This window comes from Neolamprologus brichardi, chromosome 3 (genome assembly GCF_056152115.1).
Source record: "Neolamprologus brichardi isolate AB-2024 chromosome 3, ASM5615211v1, whole genome shotgun sequence".
In the NCBI taxonomy this organism is placed as follows: Eukaryota; Metazoa; Chordata; class Actinopteri; order Cichliformes; family Cichlidae; genus Neolamprologus; species Neolamprologus brichardi.
The window spans coordinates 29020359-29039990 of record NC_142106.1 but is presented as its reverse complement, the minus strand read 5'-3'; the positions used below and the strand labels follow the sequence as shown (position 1 = coordinate 29039990).

General features: G+C 40.2%; 1 protein-coding gene across 2 annotated transcripts; it reads left to right on the top strand.

Moving 5' to 3' along the window:
• Positions 1-14659: 14659 nt before the first annotated feature.
• On the top strand, positions 14660-18427 carry LOC102792545 (C-type mannose receptor 2-like). 2 transcript variants are annotated; one of them, XM_035915721.2, is made up of 5 exons: positions 14660-14727; positions 16458-16498; positions 16877-17242; positions 17380-17730; positions 17915-18427. In XM_035915721.2, the coding sequence occupies exons 1-5, from the start codon at positions 14684-14686 to the stop codon at positions 18259-18261; spliced, it is 1149 nt and encodes a 382-aa protein (XP_035771614.2). In that variant the 5' UTR covers positions 14660-14683; the 3' UTR covers positions 18262-18427. The 2 variants fall into 2 exon arrangements, with proteins under 2 accessions (XP_035771614.2, XP_087695413.1); XM_087839287.1 differs by having other exon boundaries at positions 14680-14727; positions 16389-16498.
• The last annotated feature ends 1205 nt before the right edge of the window (positions 18428-19632 follow it).

Below are 19632 nucleotides of genomic sequence, written 5' to 3'. Positions count from 1 at the left end.
ATACTTAGATTTAGAGTTCTGCTAAAATTTAAAATAAAAAGATCAGTATTGCTGAACTGTGAAATATTTTGGGTGCAGTGCATTTTTTGCATACAAGAATAATAGAATAGCCTCAGTGTTTTGTTTTTTTAAAAAGCAGCAAGACATTAAAAAACAGTTTTATTGATTATTAAATGGACTATATCGACTATATCGGATTCATATCAGTATCGGCAGATGTCCAAATTTATGATATCGGTATCGGATTAACTGTGCCTCACACCCAGTTTAAGATAATAGATGAATGTTTATATGGTCTGGCTTGGTGAACAGCTAGCAGCACAGTGTTTTCTGCCCCTTTTTCCTGTTTACTCATAATGACGCCTTTCATAACTGGAACATACAAATCCCTTCATCAGTGGATCATTCATTCAGGGGAAAGTCACACTCTTGTACTTTGATATTCAAATCCGATAGAGCACAAAGAGAGCTCCCTTTTAGTGTATATCAATATTTACTTGAGAGCTGTCTTCATGAAGACATCAAATAGAGAAAAAATGTCTCATGTAATTTTAAAACTTGTAATATAATTTCATGTTTGTGGTACAGAGGTGATGTGTAGAGAATATTTGAGATAGTTTTTCTCTTTGTACTCAAAATATTAGATTTATGTTACGCAACTCTTATTGAAAAGAGGAACTAGCATAAAATGTTTATCAGCTTGTTCATGAGCTGCTGAAATAATAAAAATGAATGATTGTGTCTAGGGCAACACGGTGGTTAGCACTGTTGCCTCACAGCAGGAAGGCCTTGAGTTCAATTTCACCATCAGGCTGGGGTCTTTCTGTGTGGAGTTTGTATGTTCTTACAGTGTTTGCGTGGGTAGGTTAATTGGAAACTCTAAACTTCCCACAGGTGTTAGTGTCAATGGTGTTGTCAATGTGTTGCGACAGACTGGCGACCTGTCTCTCATCCTAAGACAGCTGGGATAGGCTCCAGCCCTCCCGTGACCCTCGAAAGGATAGGTGGCAGAGAATGAATGGATAAATTCCTATCAATAATGGTTCACACTATTTTTCTTTCACTAGCTTGGTCTTTTTCACATATATTTCATATTTCCTACCATCTTGTACTGATCCATCTTTTCTTTCCTGACATAAAGGTGCATCAAAGAAGTTCCGTTCAAATCTTTGTTTCCTTGAGAAATAAAATCTAACTTTCATCTGTCAAATCAAAGATGCAGTGGAGTCTGTGTCTGCTTATTCTGATGGGTAAGTGGATTGTTTACCAAATATACTGTTTTCAATTTAAATAAAATTAATATAGGTTACTACTTGACATGTTTTTTAGTTATTTAAACTTGATATGTTTATGAGATGATTAGTTTCTCATCTTGGATTCACTCAGTCTTCTCATGTCTGACAGTTTTTTTGTTTAATTTCTTTAATCAGGCTTTTATGTATATCATATTTCTGTTTTTCAGGTCAGTGTTGTTGTCAGTGTTGTCCGGTCTGTCAGAGACAGCTGGAGGTGGTCAGATGGGAGTGATTTCTCATTCAGATACTGGGATATGACAGGTGCTGGGAGAGACGGACAGGTGCTGGGAGAGACGAAGGTAGGGCGAAGGTAAGCGGAAGTGACGGTCAAGGTAAGCGATTCATGTTGTAACTGACGTCAGACGCCGGAGATTTTGGCGGAAAATTAAAGCAAATGGTAGTTTAGATTTGAACAAATTTCTTTAAGCTTCAGTATTACCAAATACAATTATCAATTGTCTCATAACTAACAATATTTGTCTAAATAATCTCCAACACCCTGGAGAACAACAGGGAGAGTTTAGAGGCTCTCCAAGATTATATTGATCAGTGCTTTCAGGATCTCGTGATGAAGAAGGCCCAGAGTGCAGCTTCCCCGGCCAAATCTGAGACGCCGTCGTCGAAAAGACAACGCCCGGCAGATTCCCCCGGCACAACATCGCCAGCTGGCAAAGATATTGCCGACATACTGGAGTCAATCGACAAGCGATTGTCCAGTTTCGACGCCAGGCTGTCCCTGGTGGAGATTCTTCACCGGGAATTTAAATGCTTGCGAGAATCCCTGGAGTTCAGCCAGCAGCAAGTGGAAACGCTCGCTGCTGAAAATGCCACGCTAAGGGAGTCGGTGAAATCTCTCACAGAAAATGTTACTCAGCTCAATAGAGAAAATAAAAAAATAAAAGAAACGGTTATTGATCTACAAGCTCGTAGCATGCGTGATAATCTAGTATTTTCTGGTATTCCAGAAGCCGCTGGAGAGGACGCGGAGACCACGGTAAAAAGCTTAATCTAAACCCACCTGAAGCTGCCGGAGGACACGGTGAAGAACATCGTTTTCGATAGGGTGCATCGCCTCGGCCCCATTCGGGCTACGGCCGGGAGACCACGTCCTATCGTGGCCAAATTCGGCCACTTCAAACAAAAGCAACATGTGAAAAGCCGCGGCAGGGAATTAAAAGGAACGGACTTCAGCGTGAACGATCAGTTCCCCAAAGAGATCCTGGAACGACGCAGGGTCCTCTTCCCAATTCGACGCGGCTTCATCCAGAAAGGCTCCCGCGCTGTCATCGCTGTGGACCGGCTGTACGTGGACGGACAGCTCCACCGCGACCCCAACATCACTCCGTGGCTGTATTAACTTCAGACCAGATAAGAATCCGCTACACCCTTTCCCTATCCACTCACACTAACTTGCATTAACATCTGTTTAACTTACCGGTATTAAATCGCATCTTAAGTGTGATTTCATAGCAGTATTAACACCGTCACTCTCCGTCAGTGATTTAATTGGAATGTTTACGTTTTCTTTTCACTCTTCTTGTTTGTTTTTTTTTTGTTTTTTTTTTTTCTTCTCTCTTTTCCCCCTCTTGTTTTTATGCTGCTCACCCTCGTCCTTGGTTTCTTTCTTTATTTCTTTCACTGCTTCGATCACCTACTTCCACACTCATCCACAAACAACATCATTTATTTCGACACTTACTCACTGCACGATCACGCACAGTCATGCGCTCAACGGCAGCACATTTACATCAGTCAGACAGCGCACACAGACCTACAGGATACACACACTTAAGCCAAGCATACTCATATTAGTAAATATGCAAACACATAGTCAGACTCAGGGAGCATCTCGCCACACATTTTTTCTCCCTCTCCTTATTTATGAACAAGTGATGTATTCTCTCCACCTGTCTAAGCGACACACACAGAGTACACCCCTAGTTATGTACAGACATCTATGGGTGCACTAAGATTCGTTACATGGAATGTAAATGGAGCTGGCTCCAGAGAAAAGAGGTTAAAAATATTTAACCAACTCAAAAAACTACAGGCAGATGTTGTCCTTTTACAAGAGACCCACAGACCTCTTAGAGGTTCGAATGAACTTAAAACACCTGAGTTTCCTAATGTGTTCTCAGCTTGTTATAATTCTAGACAAAGGGGAGTAGCAATTTTAATCCATAAAAAAATTAATTTCACAGTACTCGATACAGTTATAGATCCAGAGGGCAGATTCTTAATCATTAAACTATCTATACTTGATAAAAAGCTATGTATTGTAAGTGTATATGGTCCAAATGTTGATGATCCCTCATTCTTTCACGGTTTTTTCAGTGCACTCTCTGAACACTTAGATGGCACACTTGTGCTTGGAGGCGACCTCAACCTTGGACTGAATGAAGAAATGGATAGGCTCAATACAGCAGGAACTCAGCGTAATTGGCAGTCCACAAATATAATCAAACAGTATATGAGCGACTTTGGTCTTTGCGATGCATGGCGCTCCCTTCACCCCACCAGTAAGGAATATACTTTTTTTTCACATGTTCATCACTCCTACTCTCGTCTAGATTATTTTTTGGTCAGCAGCTCACTGCTGAGTGACATTTCAGACACTGAGATTCACCCTATAGCTGTCAGCGATCATGCTCCTGTATCTTTAACACTAATGCACAAGAATAATACTATGCCAAGTAAAAACTGGAGATTTAATACATCACTGCTTAAAGATGAAGACTTTATTAAATATTTTAAAAAAGAGTGGACTTCATATTTAGACTTTAATGACACTCCCGGAACATCAGCTTCTGTTTTATGGGAAGCAGGGAAAGCTGTGATGAGAGGTAAAATAATTTCTTTCTCATCACATAAAAAGAAAAAAGAAAACAAAAATATTCAGGAATTGGAAAAAAAACATCAAATCACTAGAAGAAGCCTACGCGTCCCACCAAGATCAGGAAACATTGAACAAAATACGCAAAACAAAACTAGAATTAAATGAGATAATTGATAGAAAAACAAAATTCTTAGTACAAAGACTACGCTTACAAAATTATGAACATAGTAATAAATCCGGTCAATTTCTAGCAAACCAGCTAAAAATAAATAAAGAAAAAACAACTATATGTGCTGTTCAAGATTCATCTGGGAACACAATATATGAACCGAAACAAATAAACAACATTTTCAGGGATTTCTATAAAACGTTGTATTCACCACAAATAAACCCATCTAAAAAGGAAATTGATCAATTTTTAGACAACATAACTCTCCCAAAATTATTAGAAGCTCAAGCAATGGCACTGGATTCGCCACTGACATCAGGTGAACTCCAGGAAGCCATGATAAGTATGTCCAATAATAAGGCTCCAGGTCCAGACGGCTTTCCTGCAGAATTCTACAAAGAATTCTGGACGATTCTAGCACCAGTTTTTTACAGAACGTTGTTAGAAATCAAAGAAAAGGGCAGACTTCCATCAAATATGAATTCTGCAAACATTAATCTCCTGCTAAAACCAGGCAAAGACCCTGTATATCCCTCAAGCTATCGTCCAATATCCCTTATTAATGTAGACCTCAAAATAATCTGCAAAGCTCTCTCGAAGAGACTAGAGAAAATAACCCCCCTCTTAATTCATCCTGACCAAACTGGTTTCATAAAAGGTAGGCACTCATCAACAAATACACGTAGATTACTTAATTTGATAGACTACTCATACAGTAAAAACCTTGAAACTACAATATTTTCCTTAGATGCAGAAAAAGCGTTTGACAGAGTTAACTGGAAATTTCTATTTGCAACTTTACACAAATTTGGTTTTGGACCTTCTTTCATCAACTGGTTAAAAATATTATATAATTCCCCAACAGCTTGTGTCAGAACAAATGACCAGACATCCTCCAGCTTATGTCTCCTGAGGGGCACCAGGCAGGGATGCCCACTCTCCCCTTCACTGTTTGCAATTTTTATCGAACCACTAGCAGCAGCAATTAGACAGAATTCAGCAATTAAGGGCATAAAATGCAAGAACGTGGAACATAAAATCAGCCTTTATGCTGATGATGTGTTACTCTTTCTCCAAAATTCACAAACCAATATCTCTGGGGTGATTGAATTGATAAACTCTTTTGCAAGAATATCAGATTACTCAATTAACTGGTCAAAATCTACAGTCCTTCCTATTAATTGCTGCTTCCATAATTCCTCTTCTACTCCACTGCAATCGGGAAATATAAAATATTTAGGTATTAATATTTCTCCCAAGCTTGCAGATCTAACTAAATTAAACCATACCCCACTTTTAAAGAAAGTAGAAGGTGATCTGGCTAGATGGAAATGTCTACCCATATCACTCATGGGAAGGGTTCAGATTCAGATTTTATTTGTCACATACAGGTTGCCCCGCAGTGAAATGAGACACCCCCCCCCCCCCGACCTTACACACATAACACAGACATTACATGGGGGTTACAAGTCGGAGATCGGCAGTTGTGGAAAAAAACACTGAAATGTACACACAATGGGAATGTACAAGAGGTAAAAAAGAGACCCCTACTCATGCTGTGCTTCCATGGTAGGACAGCACGAGAACAGGAAACAAAAAAAACTCCTCTGCACAAAAAAAGCACATGAATGTTCACAGCACAACATTATGAAGACATAACAAGCCACAGGGTGGGAGTAGGGGGATGGAGTAATCCCAGGCAACACAGCAGACATCCTGCCACTGCGCCGACTCGCCAGCGCGGGCCCAGACCCGCCTCGTGTTCCCAGGAGGTAACAAGCATCGAAGGCGTTGGAAAGGGAAGGGGAGATGAGTGAGTGCTTATCAGTGTAAGTGTGTGTGTATGCGTGTCCATAGTTCAGCTGAGACAGTGTCCTTCGCCCTATCAGGCTAAGTAAACAGTCCTCCAGCCAATCCAGGTGGCCTTGCATGGGATGGGGAGAATAGTCAAATCACAGTCGTTATCAGGGAGTGTTTGTCCGGCTTCAGCCTTGGGCCTGTGCAGCTGGCGCCGTGGTGGTGTCTGCATTTGATCCCGAATTTGTTGATTTATTGAGATTTTTCAAAGCTGATCTTTAACACTCTGAGGCTGGTCTCTCTATCTCCCGTTGGAGAGCCGCGAGCCTCCCCATGATGGTATCAAACTTCTGATCCGTGGTGTTATCATTCTTTTGATTCTGAGACCTCACAACTGCTGTGATCCGTTCTGCGATGTGATCCAACTTTCGCTCAAGGTTCTCATTTTGAGCAGGGCCCTCTCTGGTGTATCCCACCATACGCTCAATGGTGTTGTTTTGAGCCTTCACAGAAGCCATAAGCGTCTCCAAGGTGTTAACCATGCTGCGTTCGTTGTGAGAGGTCGCGACTCGTCCCGTCGCTTCAATTCCAGCGGGCAGCTTTGGGGGGGTTTGAACAGCCGGTTCCGCTCTCTTATTTCTCCGATAAGTCAGGGCCATGCCAGCTCCGATCAGCAAGAACCCCGTTATCATGGTTCCGAATAGGTAAATATCTTCAGCGTCCTCGATCGACAGTCCCGCCAGGCACACGAGCCTCCATTTCTGCCACCCGTCCATCGTGTATCCGGCAGGGAAAGTCCCTCCGGGGCACTCGGGCTCTCCCGAGCCCAGACTTCTCGTTGAGAAGAGGGTGTCAATAGCATTCAGAGACCAGTTGATCAAATCCATAATTCTCTTTTAGGTTTTAGAGAACGACAGTGAGAGACTGTTCCAGGGAAAAAGTAATGCACATGAGACAGACAAGGACAGAGAGCTAAGCAGGGAAGATAAGGGTAAGGAGGAGAGGAGAAAAGTGCGACCGCCTCCGCTGAGAGCCAAACGAGAAAGGTTGCTGCTATAAAAATGATGGTATTACCAAAAATAAATTATTTATTCTCAATGATCCCAACTAAACCGCCGCAAGATTGGTTCAGATCTCTAGATTCATATATGTCCAAATTCCTTTGGAAAAATAAGCCCCCACGTATAAGCTTAAAAACACTACAAAAGACCAAGGATAAAGGAGGATTAGAACTACCTAACTTTCAGCACTACTTCTTAGCCAACAGGCTTCAGTTTATCTCAGGATGGCTAAAACATACCCTTTTAGATGAACCTTGGCTAGATGTAGAACAAGCACTTTGCAATAATCTAGAGATTTCAGATCTACCATTTATCAGCTCAAACATCCAACGACATGAATGCTTCAAAAGCATCAACATCAGCTCTTCTCTGACAGCATGGTGGGAGTTTCTGAAGTTGACAGAGTCTTCATTAATCCCATGCAAACGTACACCTATCTGGAACAACCCTGACATATTACAAAACAATAATATGATAAACTTTTCAGATTGGAATGGTAAAGGAATCAAATATGTAGAACATATACTAGAAGGAACAGAATTTATTTCATTTGACAGACTAGTTACACAATATGGGATCAACAAGAAAAGATTTTTAGAATATCAACAAATTAAATCCATAATAAAAAAGAAATTTAAACCGGGTCAAGTTGAACTACAAACACCACCAAGTGTGGTTCAATTTTTTACTCTTAAAACCCCCAAATTACTATCCAAAATATACAGAATGCTTTCTAAAATAGATGAATCAATATCACTTCCTATTGAAAAATGGGAAGCAGATTTATCAGTTAACTTAGACCAAAACTTCTGGTCTCAGATTTGCTTAAAAACCTTTCATCTAATCAAAAATCCCAGTCTTCAATTAATTCAATACAAAATACTACATAGAGTGCACTATACAGGTCATCGGATGTTCAAGATGGGCTTTGCATCTACCAACAACTGCTCACACTGCCAAACCAATTCACCGGACAATTATATCCATGCTCTTTGGTTCTGTCCACCAGTTCAGAAGTTTTGGCGCGAGATATGTGAAGACTTATCAAAGTGTCTGAAATGTAACATTCCAACTTCCCCCTTAGTGTGTTTGTTGGGCAGCTTAGATAATGTCACTTCAGAAAAGAATATAGCCCATATGGTTTTCACTGCCCTATGCATAGCCAAGAAAACAGTCCTCATGAACTGGAAAAATAAAAACAATCTTAATTCTAACCAATATAGAAATTATCTATTAGATTACATTAGTCTTGATACAGCCTCTGCCACCACATCAGATCAATCGCTCTGGGCTCCTCTGATCAGCTCCATCACCTAGTGGGGGTGGGGGGTCATATTTTGGTCTCGCCTTCACTGTTGTGATTGGTGTGGGGGTAGGGTCAGGCTTAGGGCGTCGGGGGGTTCCCCGGGAGCATCTTCCTTGGGGGGCTCAACCCGGGGTAGCGGTCATGGCCAATTGGGGGCTCTGTTGGCTCTTAGGTGACGGTTTCCTCGTGGCTACGTGTAGCGGGGCTAGGGGAGGGTCTGTGCTGACGGACGGGGGTTACTGACCTGGTAGCCTGGCTGCCCCTGGGTGGGTCCGGGACGGGCGTGAGGGTCTGGGGGCGCTCCGGCTCTGGCCTGGGGCCCTGGCCGGGCCTCGGGGCCCTGGGTCCTGGTTGGTGTGTTGCCGGGGTTGTGGGCCGGTGGGTATATGGGGGCCCACCACTGGCGCGGGGTGCCGCCGGTGCGCCGAGCCACCTGGGGGGCTCTTCAACTGGTGGGGGGGGGGGGGGGGGGGGGGGGGGGGGGGTTGTCACATCTTGCAGGAGCTTTCCTCTCTCAGGAACTCTCTCTGCAAGAGGGGGAGATACAGGAGAGGTGGAGGAAGATCTCAGCCTGGGCGTCTATTGTCTTATGTAGTCTGGAAGATGAGTGGATGATGGGGTGGGTGCAGTTTTCTCTGTGGTGGGGTTGGGTGGACTGCCCCGGGCTCTGTGGGGCCGGGCGGCGCCGCTGCACTGGGCCCCGGTTCGGATGGGCCTGGGCCCCCCTTCCCTGGCGGGTCGCGGAGTATGGGGGTGCCTACTGGGGTCAGCGGGGGAGCTGGCCCCAGGGAGGGGTCACTTGCCCCTCCCTTCCTTCCCTCCCCATCTCCAGCTGCCTCCCTCTTCCCGCTCCACCACAACCACCCACACATGCAGGGCCTTGGAGTAGGGGTGTGTCACCAGGGTGCAGAGGAGGTAACCCCCCCCTCTGTCCCCTTCTGGCTGCCTCTGCCTCAATTTTATCCCGCAACTTAGACATTCACATTACTCACACTCTCATTACACATACATATAGGATCTTGGGGGTGGGCACGCTACACGGAATCTCAATTACCATCAGGGTGTACACCTCACCCCTGGCGTCGTTGCCCACCTCTCAATTTTAAATACACGTAGACATTGAGGGCTAGCAGGAGGGACTATGCGCTTACCTGCTGCTCTCTGGCAGGTAGCTCCATGCCCTCCTGGGTTTTAAATGCACCTTAGAACACACATACATCAACACTACAATGAGCGGGTGGAGGGAGGTTAGGAGTCTTCTCTCACCCTCGTTCTCTGCGGTCTGCTGGAGCAGGGGGGCTAGGAGGAGGAGTTGGCCGTCCGACTGGGGTCCGGAATGTGGGGCCTCCCTGCTGCTGCGGAGTTGGGGCGGTCTGCTTCTCCCCACCGCAGGGAAAAAGGGTAACACAACCTGGGTCTGGGTGCAGTTCCCCCCTCCAGGGGCAAGGGTACCTAGACCCGGTTTGTAGAGTACGCTTGGGGAGTGTGATTGTGTGTACAGCGTCTCTTTATGTCTGTCTCCACGTTGGTTAAGTGTGGAGTAAGTGCATATGAGAGCATGAGGGTGGGAATGGATGTTTGTATCTGTGTGTGCCTGTATGTCTGTGTCCATATGTCAGGTTGGGTATCAGACGCCACCTCTCTGAGGACAGCTCAGGCCCTCCAAGGTTTGGAGGCCTATCTCCCCCCACCACCTCCCCTGCCGGGGGCGGACTCCCTCAGACATCGGTGCGTTGGTGGTTCTTTGTGTCCGGGGGTGGGCGTCCGGGTACACACCGGCTCACTCATTGGCGGCTGCTTATCGGGGCCTGGAGCCTGGGGCTCGCTTGGGCCACTTCGGAGGTGGGGTGCCCCCGGCCTCTCGGCCTGGGGCTCGGTCACTCAGGCACAGCTGGCTGCCGGCGGAGCTCACGGGCACGTCGCTGCAACCCCCCCTGGCTTCTGCTCCGTGGCTGCTGGGTGACCCCTCATCTGGGACTCTCCTCAGCTCTTTCTGGGACAGTGGCACGGCTGCCCCTCTGTTGGTCTTCCTTGGTCTCTTGTGTTCTGGGGGCCTCTGGATGTCTGGAGTTTTGATCTCCTCCATACCTGCTTCATGCCCTGGAGGACGGGGCAGTGGCCCCCCACACCCTCTAGCAGATCATTACATGAGGGAACCTTTTAAGAAAACAAGCGCGTCCATGCTCACAGGTGTACACACGGGTGATCACACACACAAACTACACCCTTTTTGGCTCCTACCTCAATGCACACTGTGCTGTCGATCTTACGTGCTGCACAATAATGTTTAATATTTAGTATTTACTGTCATATTCCCATATATCATTGTGATGTTGTTTATTGTATTACTCTCGTTTTCTTCTGCTTGTTTTCTTTTTTCTTTCTCAACAGGTGATCCAGGTGATCGATACATGTATTTTTTTTTTTTTTTTGCTTATTCTGTTTTTTGTTTTTTGCCCTTCTCCCCCGTCCCTCTTCTCAACTGTTTTTCTTTCCCTCTTTCTTTCTCCCTTTTCTTCTGTCTGTCCCGTATTTAGCAAGTGAAAATAAAATAAAGAATAAAAGGTGAATCAAATGGACCATTACGGCAAAGCTGGGATGGTCAATTTGGTAAAGAAAATCCGTTGGGCATCTTTCTTCGCCTTTAGACAATAATTCTGATGGCAAAAGAGCCAAACGGGACAGGCAAAAAAAAAAAAAAAAAAAAAAAAAAAAAAAAAAAAAAAAAAAGATACTGGGATATGGAGTTATTCAATGATAAACAAAGCAACAAGTAATGTGCTATGACTCTGTTAAACAGATCAGGAAAATGCTCTGATGAATTCATTGATGAACAAAGCAAGAATAAATGTAAAAGACTGAGGAGTGTGGCAGGGCTGTGGGCATGCAGAGAGGAGGACAGTGTGATTGGTTTAGTCAGACATAATTTTGACTTCTTCATTAAAATCCCTTTGGACATAGTAGCAGAGGATGACTATCTAAATTTTGAATTTATTGTCATGTACATGTACATTTTCATGAGTTTGGGTCTTCTTATTTTTTTATCATTTTGTGTTAGTGTATTCTTCTTTCCTTGACATCACATGAATCTGTGAGTTCTGTGCTCTAAGAGAGAGGTTGTTTTGTGTGTTTCTTTTTTAGATCTGAGTTCATGCATGTTTAGTATTTATTGTTCTTACCTCCCTTGTGTTCTCATGTCCCAGCAAATAACTCTAACATTGTCACTGAACATTGTATCCGGTCTTTAAGTCTGATGTCACTAGCCATGTCTGGGCACGAACTTGGCTGCAGGTCCCTAAGTCAAAAGATCAATGCAGCATTACTGAGAGTTGAAACGGTGTAAATTTGTTCATCTGTAATAAAAGGATCAGCGTTGCTGCTTTACCAGGTGTAACAATTAAGTTTAACATCCAGGCATCCATGAAAATAGAATTTATTCAGTTTAACAGAGTTAGAAGTTGGTTAGAAGTTAGCTCGCTAGTTTCCAGCTAAACATGATATACCAAGTTCTGACTGTGGGGTTTCTGAAAAAAACTAAAACAAACAGCTCTGCTATCACTTCTGACATAATGAAGACAGAAAACAGCAGTGACGTTTCTGAACGCCACTGAAGTTACTGAAGTTGGGCTAGCTGGTATATAATGATGTGCTACATGATGGCTAGCGACACAGCTATGTTAGCATGATATAAACACAGTGAAGCTGGAGGATGAACGCTAACTTTTTTCCACTCAATAAAAGTTAACGTACGGGTTCCTGATGGTTAGGACCAAACCTCAGCCAGGAGAACAACTCAGATAGTTTGTCCGCAATACCAGGTTAGTCATTAACATACTGCTGCATGGGCTGGGCTTTAGTTCATTTGTAAGGTTTTAAAAACTAAGTTTTAAAATGATTAGTGGTAATAAAAACCGAGAGAGACTGACAGTGATCACTGACTGTTTTAGGGGCTCGTTGAGCAATAGAATAAGATACAAAGCATTAAAACATGTTAAAAACACAACAGCCTAATTAAAAGCAGGGTAGTTTGGGCCCGGAAGCAGGGTTCATCACGTCATCACACAAGATCAGGTGGTGAAGTTAACTTGAAGCATTTTCGTGTACAACTTTCGTCTAAGTGCTGACTGTTGCATTCAGTAAAAATGATAAATAGGAAAGACGTATTTCCATTTTCTTTTCTCTTTATGCTCTAAATAAATATTTCTTTGTTGATCTATTTCATTGTGGGTTGTTATTCAGCTTTAGTCTGTCTGGACATCCTCCCCACCGGGAGTAACATAATGACGAGTGTTCCTCCTCTCGCATCTACACAGCCCACTGCCTCAAATGTCCCAACAGCTGTGTGCACAAAAACTATGAACATGAATGAGGGGCTGTATACAAGTGTGTGACCTAGGTGCTGGGACTAAGAAAAAGACTATATACAAGGACCTGAGAATAACACTATGAATAATAACATGAGCTAGGTAGACAAAGACATGAACGTGGCAAAAAAGGAAATCAGAGCTAGAGCATGGGGGCCGAGTGGAATAAGGGACCTAACGAATAATAATAATAATAATAATAATAATAATAATAATAATAAAAAAAATAATAATAAAATATGCTGTTTTTTTTGCAAATTTGCATTATAATATTTATTTTCGTTTTTCCTGCAGTATATAAAAATTGGTGTATTTCAAAAATAAAACTATGAAGACACTCAAAATAAATTTCCTGTGGTGGGAAACTATTTTGTGCAACTTTTTTGTATTTACAGTTTTGCGGTATAAGCCTCTTAAATTTCTCTAACTAGAAATATATGTTAAAAAAACAAAAACGATTTTAAATTTTTTTGTAGTTTATTGCACTTTTTTGCAATTTATGTAATTACTATGCAAATAATACAGACATATTATTAAAAATTGGGCTATATTGGTTGTATTGATGTATATCAACTTGAAATGCTCCCAAAAATGGCACTACAGCGTGTAAAAATATAATATATGCTCTGGCGGACTTGGTTCTATGGTAGGTCTTAAAGGGTTAAAGTCCACATGCACAATGAAAGTCTCCTTTTCACTGAGCATGATATTTGTTTTCCAACTCACGGCACAGAATGTGTTTACAACTAAAAGCAGAAGTAGAGTTAGAAACTCAGCCTAATTTGCATTAATACATAAATTTATTAACATTACTCAACTTGTGAATCCAAAGACCTTTTATGCATATGAAAGTGTAGGATAATCACAAATGTGTGGAAATAAATGTAACCAGCCTCTCACACAAACAGCTGGAACAACCTCTGAGTCAAACCCAGAGTTAGATTATTGTTATATACACCTTTTTTTTTTTACTGGCTTTTTTATACAGAAGTAAAAAGACATCTACAGATTGTCGATGCTGTACAGCCAACACTGTGTGTTCAGACAGTTTGTAGTTTATGATTTATACTCATTTGTTAGAGCTGAATAAAAACCTAAGAGGACTTTTTGGAACTTTTCTGAAACAAGTTTAACTGTAAGGTTGATGGAACCAAACTTATTATACTGAACTAAGAGTAAAATTTAAACCTAGATATGAAAAAAAATATAGTTAAGTAGAATAAAAATAAAAACTGGACTTTGAAAAAAATAAGTCAAATATAGTGAAACATTTTATTCAATTAGGAATGCTAAAATAAAACGCAGTTGCAGAAAAAATATCAATAAGTTTAGTATTGTTTGGAAAAAAATTATTACAACTTGTCTGACGAGTCAGTGAAAGTACATGCACTCATTTTCCCTCTGCATGCCGTCCATACAAAACAAGAAAATCCACTCTGGAAACAAACTAAAATTAAACTGAATTCAAAGCAAAAAGTAAAAATGAAATAATAATTTATAAAACTAATCATACAAAACAGAACTATAATAACAGAGTCACTGGCAGTTGTATGATGAGGTAAACCTGAAGCATTTTTATGTACAACTCTAGTCTCGCTGTAACGATTTGCATTTATTATCAACTATAAATGGAAAAGATATATTTACATTTTCTTTCTACTTCCTGCTCTTGCTTGTTCGACAGTCAACAGTGCAGTGTTATATTTATGTTTTCAACAGCATTACATCCCCGTTTCATATCTGATATACACACTGGATCCTTCTAGTGAAATATTTTAATATTCAAATGTTGACCTTTGGGAAACAAGATCTCAGTGTTAGTGTAGCCCATAACATTAACTCGACAGCAGTTTTCATGAACACACTGAGGAGAGACATCAAGGAGAGAACTAACCAGATGTAAGTTTAACTTTTTTTGTTATTTTATCTTTGTACATAAGCACAGGTTGAATGTAGATGATGTCATTACTCAGTATTTCTGTTTTTCAGTTTTTTATATGATGCAAATATTTGAATTAATCAATTTATATTTTGCGACCAAATATAAAAAGAAAAATATTTAACATTAGTAACTTTTCAGTACAGTCAAGCATTGAAATTTTTCCACTACACTCGTCTAGTATAAAAATTATCCAGACTACAAAAGCTAAAATTTGGGACTGATTGTGGGTAAAGGTTCACTCGTGATTAGCCCAAAAACTCAACATCAGGCTGAACCACAACATGCACTTCTTTAACCAAACAAAACTTTTCAAAGGATTATCTTTATATTTAACCATCATGTGTAAGTATTAAAAACTTCACAGTCAATGAAATATAACACACAATATAAAGCACATACAAGTAAATTACTAAATGCAAATGAACTTGTGTTTTTGAATGACCTGGCATTGGGCACTAATTTACAAGCATTTAGCTGCAGCTCTTCATTCATCTTTCCCTCTGTCCTCCTCCTTTCTTTATTCCTCTACATTACGCTGGGCGACTTGTTTAATGTAATGTGTGGAGAGAGTTTAAAGTATTTCAGTTCACTTTGTATTATAATAAATTCATGTTTTGGAGTTTGTATGAATATGTTTCTGCATTGATCCTTTTGATTGTGGTTTGCATATTTCAGCCTGACATACACTGTTCATGCAGCACATAAGAGTTACCAAACTGGCTCTATGTCAGCTCAAATATGTCTGATATAAAAGATGCTGCCGAGTTTATTAATTATTTATTTTATTTATCAGCTCAATTTCATCTGGTTTAATGAAAACATTTGGACTCCTGACACTCTTTATGAACCCTGTGGCTCAAACAGCACAGTATTCATGAGTTTGAGTTTATGGTTGTCAAACTTCTATCTGATTGATTCAGAACTTATAAAATCTATATAATTTGCACAATGAAAGTCACCTTTTCACTGAGCATGATATTTGTTTCCCACTCACAGCACAGAATTTGTTTACAACTAAAAGCAGAAGTAGAGTTAAAAACTCAGCCTAATTTGTATCAATACACACATTTATTAAAATTACTGAAGTTTGGAAAATGGAGACTTTTTTTTATATAAAAGTGTAGCGTAATCAGAAATACTTGGAAATAAACATAACCAGCCTCTCATACAAACAGCTGTAATAATCTACAGGCTGGCCTGCACGTCAGAGCAGGATAAGTGGTTAAGAGGATGGATCCATCTTAACATTATATATTATAAGAACTTTATGTTTTTTTATGTAATAATCTTCATTTAGTTGATAACCTGTAGCAAGTACCTGAGTAACTGTAAAGTGGTTACTATTGTTATAAACACCTGATTCATGGGGCTGATAACATCCAAAGCGTGTGTATATTAAACGTTGTTGAACCTAAAAAGACTTGTTTCGTCAATAAAATACTGTCAGTTTGAGAGGTTTGGATTAAAAATGATTAGATGTTTGAGTAACTGCAGCTGAAACAGTGATGTCGTGATTCATAATGGTTCACACTATTTTTCCTTATTAGGCTTCTTTTCATATATATTTCATATTTCCTACCATGATATATTGATCCATCTTTTCTTTCCTGACATAAAGTGCCCATCGAAAAAGCTCTGTTCAAGTCTTTGTTTCCTTGAGCAATAAAACATCACTTTCATCTGTCAGATCAAAGATGCAGTGGAGTCTGTATCTGCTTATTCTGATGGGTAAGTGGATTGTTTCACCCAATGTACTGTTTTAAATTTAAAATGAACATAGATTAATGTTGGTTCATTAATCATTTGTAATATTTCTACCAATGTATTCACTGAATATAGATTCATGATTATCTGGCAAATCTTTTCTCCATCATCTAAATTAGTTTCTTGCATCAACACATTTCTTTCAGTTTTTGGGGGTCAGTTTCTTGTTGACATGTCAGCTGTATAAGTATCATTTTAGTGAAGAAGCTCAAAGATATTTAAAATGATTCGGCCAAAATGTTTGACAAATCATTGCCCTCATTCTCATTTATATGACAGTTTTAAACTGAAAAGTTTAATTTGCTAATCAGATTTTTATTTTATCATATTTCTGTATATTAGGTCAGTGTTGCTTCTTTACATGCTGCCTGTATGAGTACCACTTTATTAAAGAAAATAAGAGCTGGTATGAAGCACAGAGATACTGCAGAGAGAAATATACAGACCTGGCCAAAGTGTTTGACATGACAGACATGAGCAGACTCCGTAACTCCACACAGAATCAAGGAGAAGCCTGGATTGGACTGAACAACACAGGTGGAAACAGGATGTGGCATTGGTCTCTGCCAGGAGTGGAATACATTCATAATGACCACAGCTGGGATCTGAATGGAAGAACTGAACCTGAGCCTGGAAACTGTGGGAGGAAAAGAGACAAACTGGTAGATGTTTCATGTAACCATCCTATGTGGTTCATCTGCTATGATGGTGAGGAGATGTGAATACTACTAAATGTTATTATAGTATCATGATATTAAGTAATCACATAACTGTCATTTCAGAAAAAAGTTTCAGGAGACAAATAATTGAAGGATGTTACTGTGTTTTTTCTGTTGGTTTCACAGGAATGAAGAAAGACAATAAAATATTGCATTTGATACAAATACAGATGAACTGGACACAGGCTCAGAGCTACTGCAGGTACCATCACACTGACTTGGCCAGTGGACCCGATCAGGTAGATGGAGAAGAAATGAAGGCTCTGTTCAATGGCGGTCCCATGAGTGTGTGGATGGGTCTGTTCAGAGACAGCTGGAGGTGGTCAGATGGGAGTAATTCCTCTTTCAGATACTGGGATATGCAGTTATTCAATGATGAACAAAACACCAAGACATGTGCTATGACTCTGTTAAACAGATCAGGAAAATGGAGCTCTGATGAATGTGACAAAGAAAAACCCTTCTTCTGTTATGATGGTGAGTTTTACAATGAGTATATTTTTACAATGCTAAAAATACTATTAATACGAAGTATTTTTTCTACTTATTTTTTGTTTTTCATAATATAAAAAGAAGTAGTGACTGTAAAATAGCCATAGAACTCCTTGCTCTGTCTCCTTTTTTAATACCAATACTCATTGAAGTTATTTATTTTTAACAGATAATTTAATCCTGATCAAAGAAAACAAGACCTGGGAGGAGGCCTTGTATTACTGCAGAGAGAACTACAATGACCTGGTGTCCATTACTAACTCCGATAAACAGTACTGGATCCGGGAGAAAGTCAAGCAGGCCAACTCTACCTACGTATGGCTGGGACTGCGCTACACCTGCACTCTAGGTTTCTGGTTCTGGGTCACTGATGAGGTAGTTGAATATAAAAACTGGGACTCTGACGGAACGACTGATGGCTGTGACATGTCTGGAGCCATGAATAGAGGAAGCCTACATAAGTGGTCCAAACAAGCTGATAATAAAATGTTTAATTTCATCTGTTCTAAGAAGTAAAATCCTCTCTGATTATTGATCAAAAGGGTTTGCATTTATTTACTTTGTGTTTGGGGTGTGTTGATTTTTAAAACGTTTCTTCAAAAGCATTCTGGGAAATGTGTATTCAAGTAGTTTTGGTGGGAGTTTGTATGGTTTGTATTTTGTACCTCACAATATCTAAAACTGCTTGAGGTGACTGTTGTTGTAATCTTTTGCTTGGTAAGTAAAAATGGATTGAATCATATTTTTATATTTTTATAAAATATTGCTGGTAGTTTTTTCTTTGTTTGTTTTTAAAAATATAATTTTAGACTTCAAAATTGTAACTTTTTCACTTTTTTTTACTTCAGTGTCATTTTTAATAATTCATCTTGGCACTAGCAGCTCAAACCCCAAATTACTGTATTGATTCAGTAATAATTGAGGTAAAACCATAATTACAGTTATTACAGAAAAGCTGTAATTGTGATTTACTTGACATGAAAGAAAAGCTAAATATCAAATTGATTACAGATTAAGTAGCTTAAATGATCCAATTTCATAAGGACTTCCATTTCTACATGGAAACGATTTTATGTAAATGCTATAATGTATAATATTATGAAGTTTAATATTAGTTAGTATATGTTGCATTAAGGTAAAATCCCAAGGTCAAGTTCCTCATCCTTGTACAGTGCACAGTGGTAACTCACACCTGCTGCTTATTGTCTTCATCAGCTCACTGGTATTTAAGAACCAGCTGATTGCACCAGACTGTGTGCATGAGTGATGAGCAGGCTCTTTCTTCTTCTCCTTCTCTTTCAAATTGCAGATGTTTTGCTGTTCAGACTGAGTCTGGTAAAACAAGGCCTATGAAGCTCTGAACCTTGTTAAACCACTGTGTGAAAAGTTGATTGAAGCTTCAGTTATTACACTCTTGGGGGACATCTACTGGTAACAGTAGTTGTTGTACAGCCAAATGAAGCCTTGCAAATGTGATTGAAATATTTTATAAAATTGTAAGAAACAGGAACTTGCAAACATTATTCAAATGTCCTGACTTCATTTGATATGTCTTTGGTGTTTGTATCCCATTTTAAATACTGTCTGAATACGTTAATCTATAAAATAACGAGGAATAAAACATGTTAAAAAGAGAGTGTGAAATCGATCTGTTGATTGTAAATTTCAGGAGAGAGGAAAGATGTATTCTTACAATCCAGTGAGCCAGTAGGTGTGATTGATGTTCTTTTTTAGAAACTCCACACAGATAACGTCAGTTTCATCATCATCATCATTGTTTATTATATAGCACCAGACAGACCAAAGTGCTGAACAACACAAAAACAAAGAAAAGCAAAACATAGTATAAAATAATAGGAGGGAGTTAAAAGCCAGGGAATAAAATGG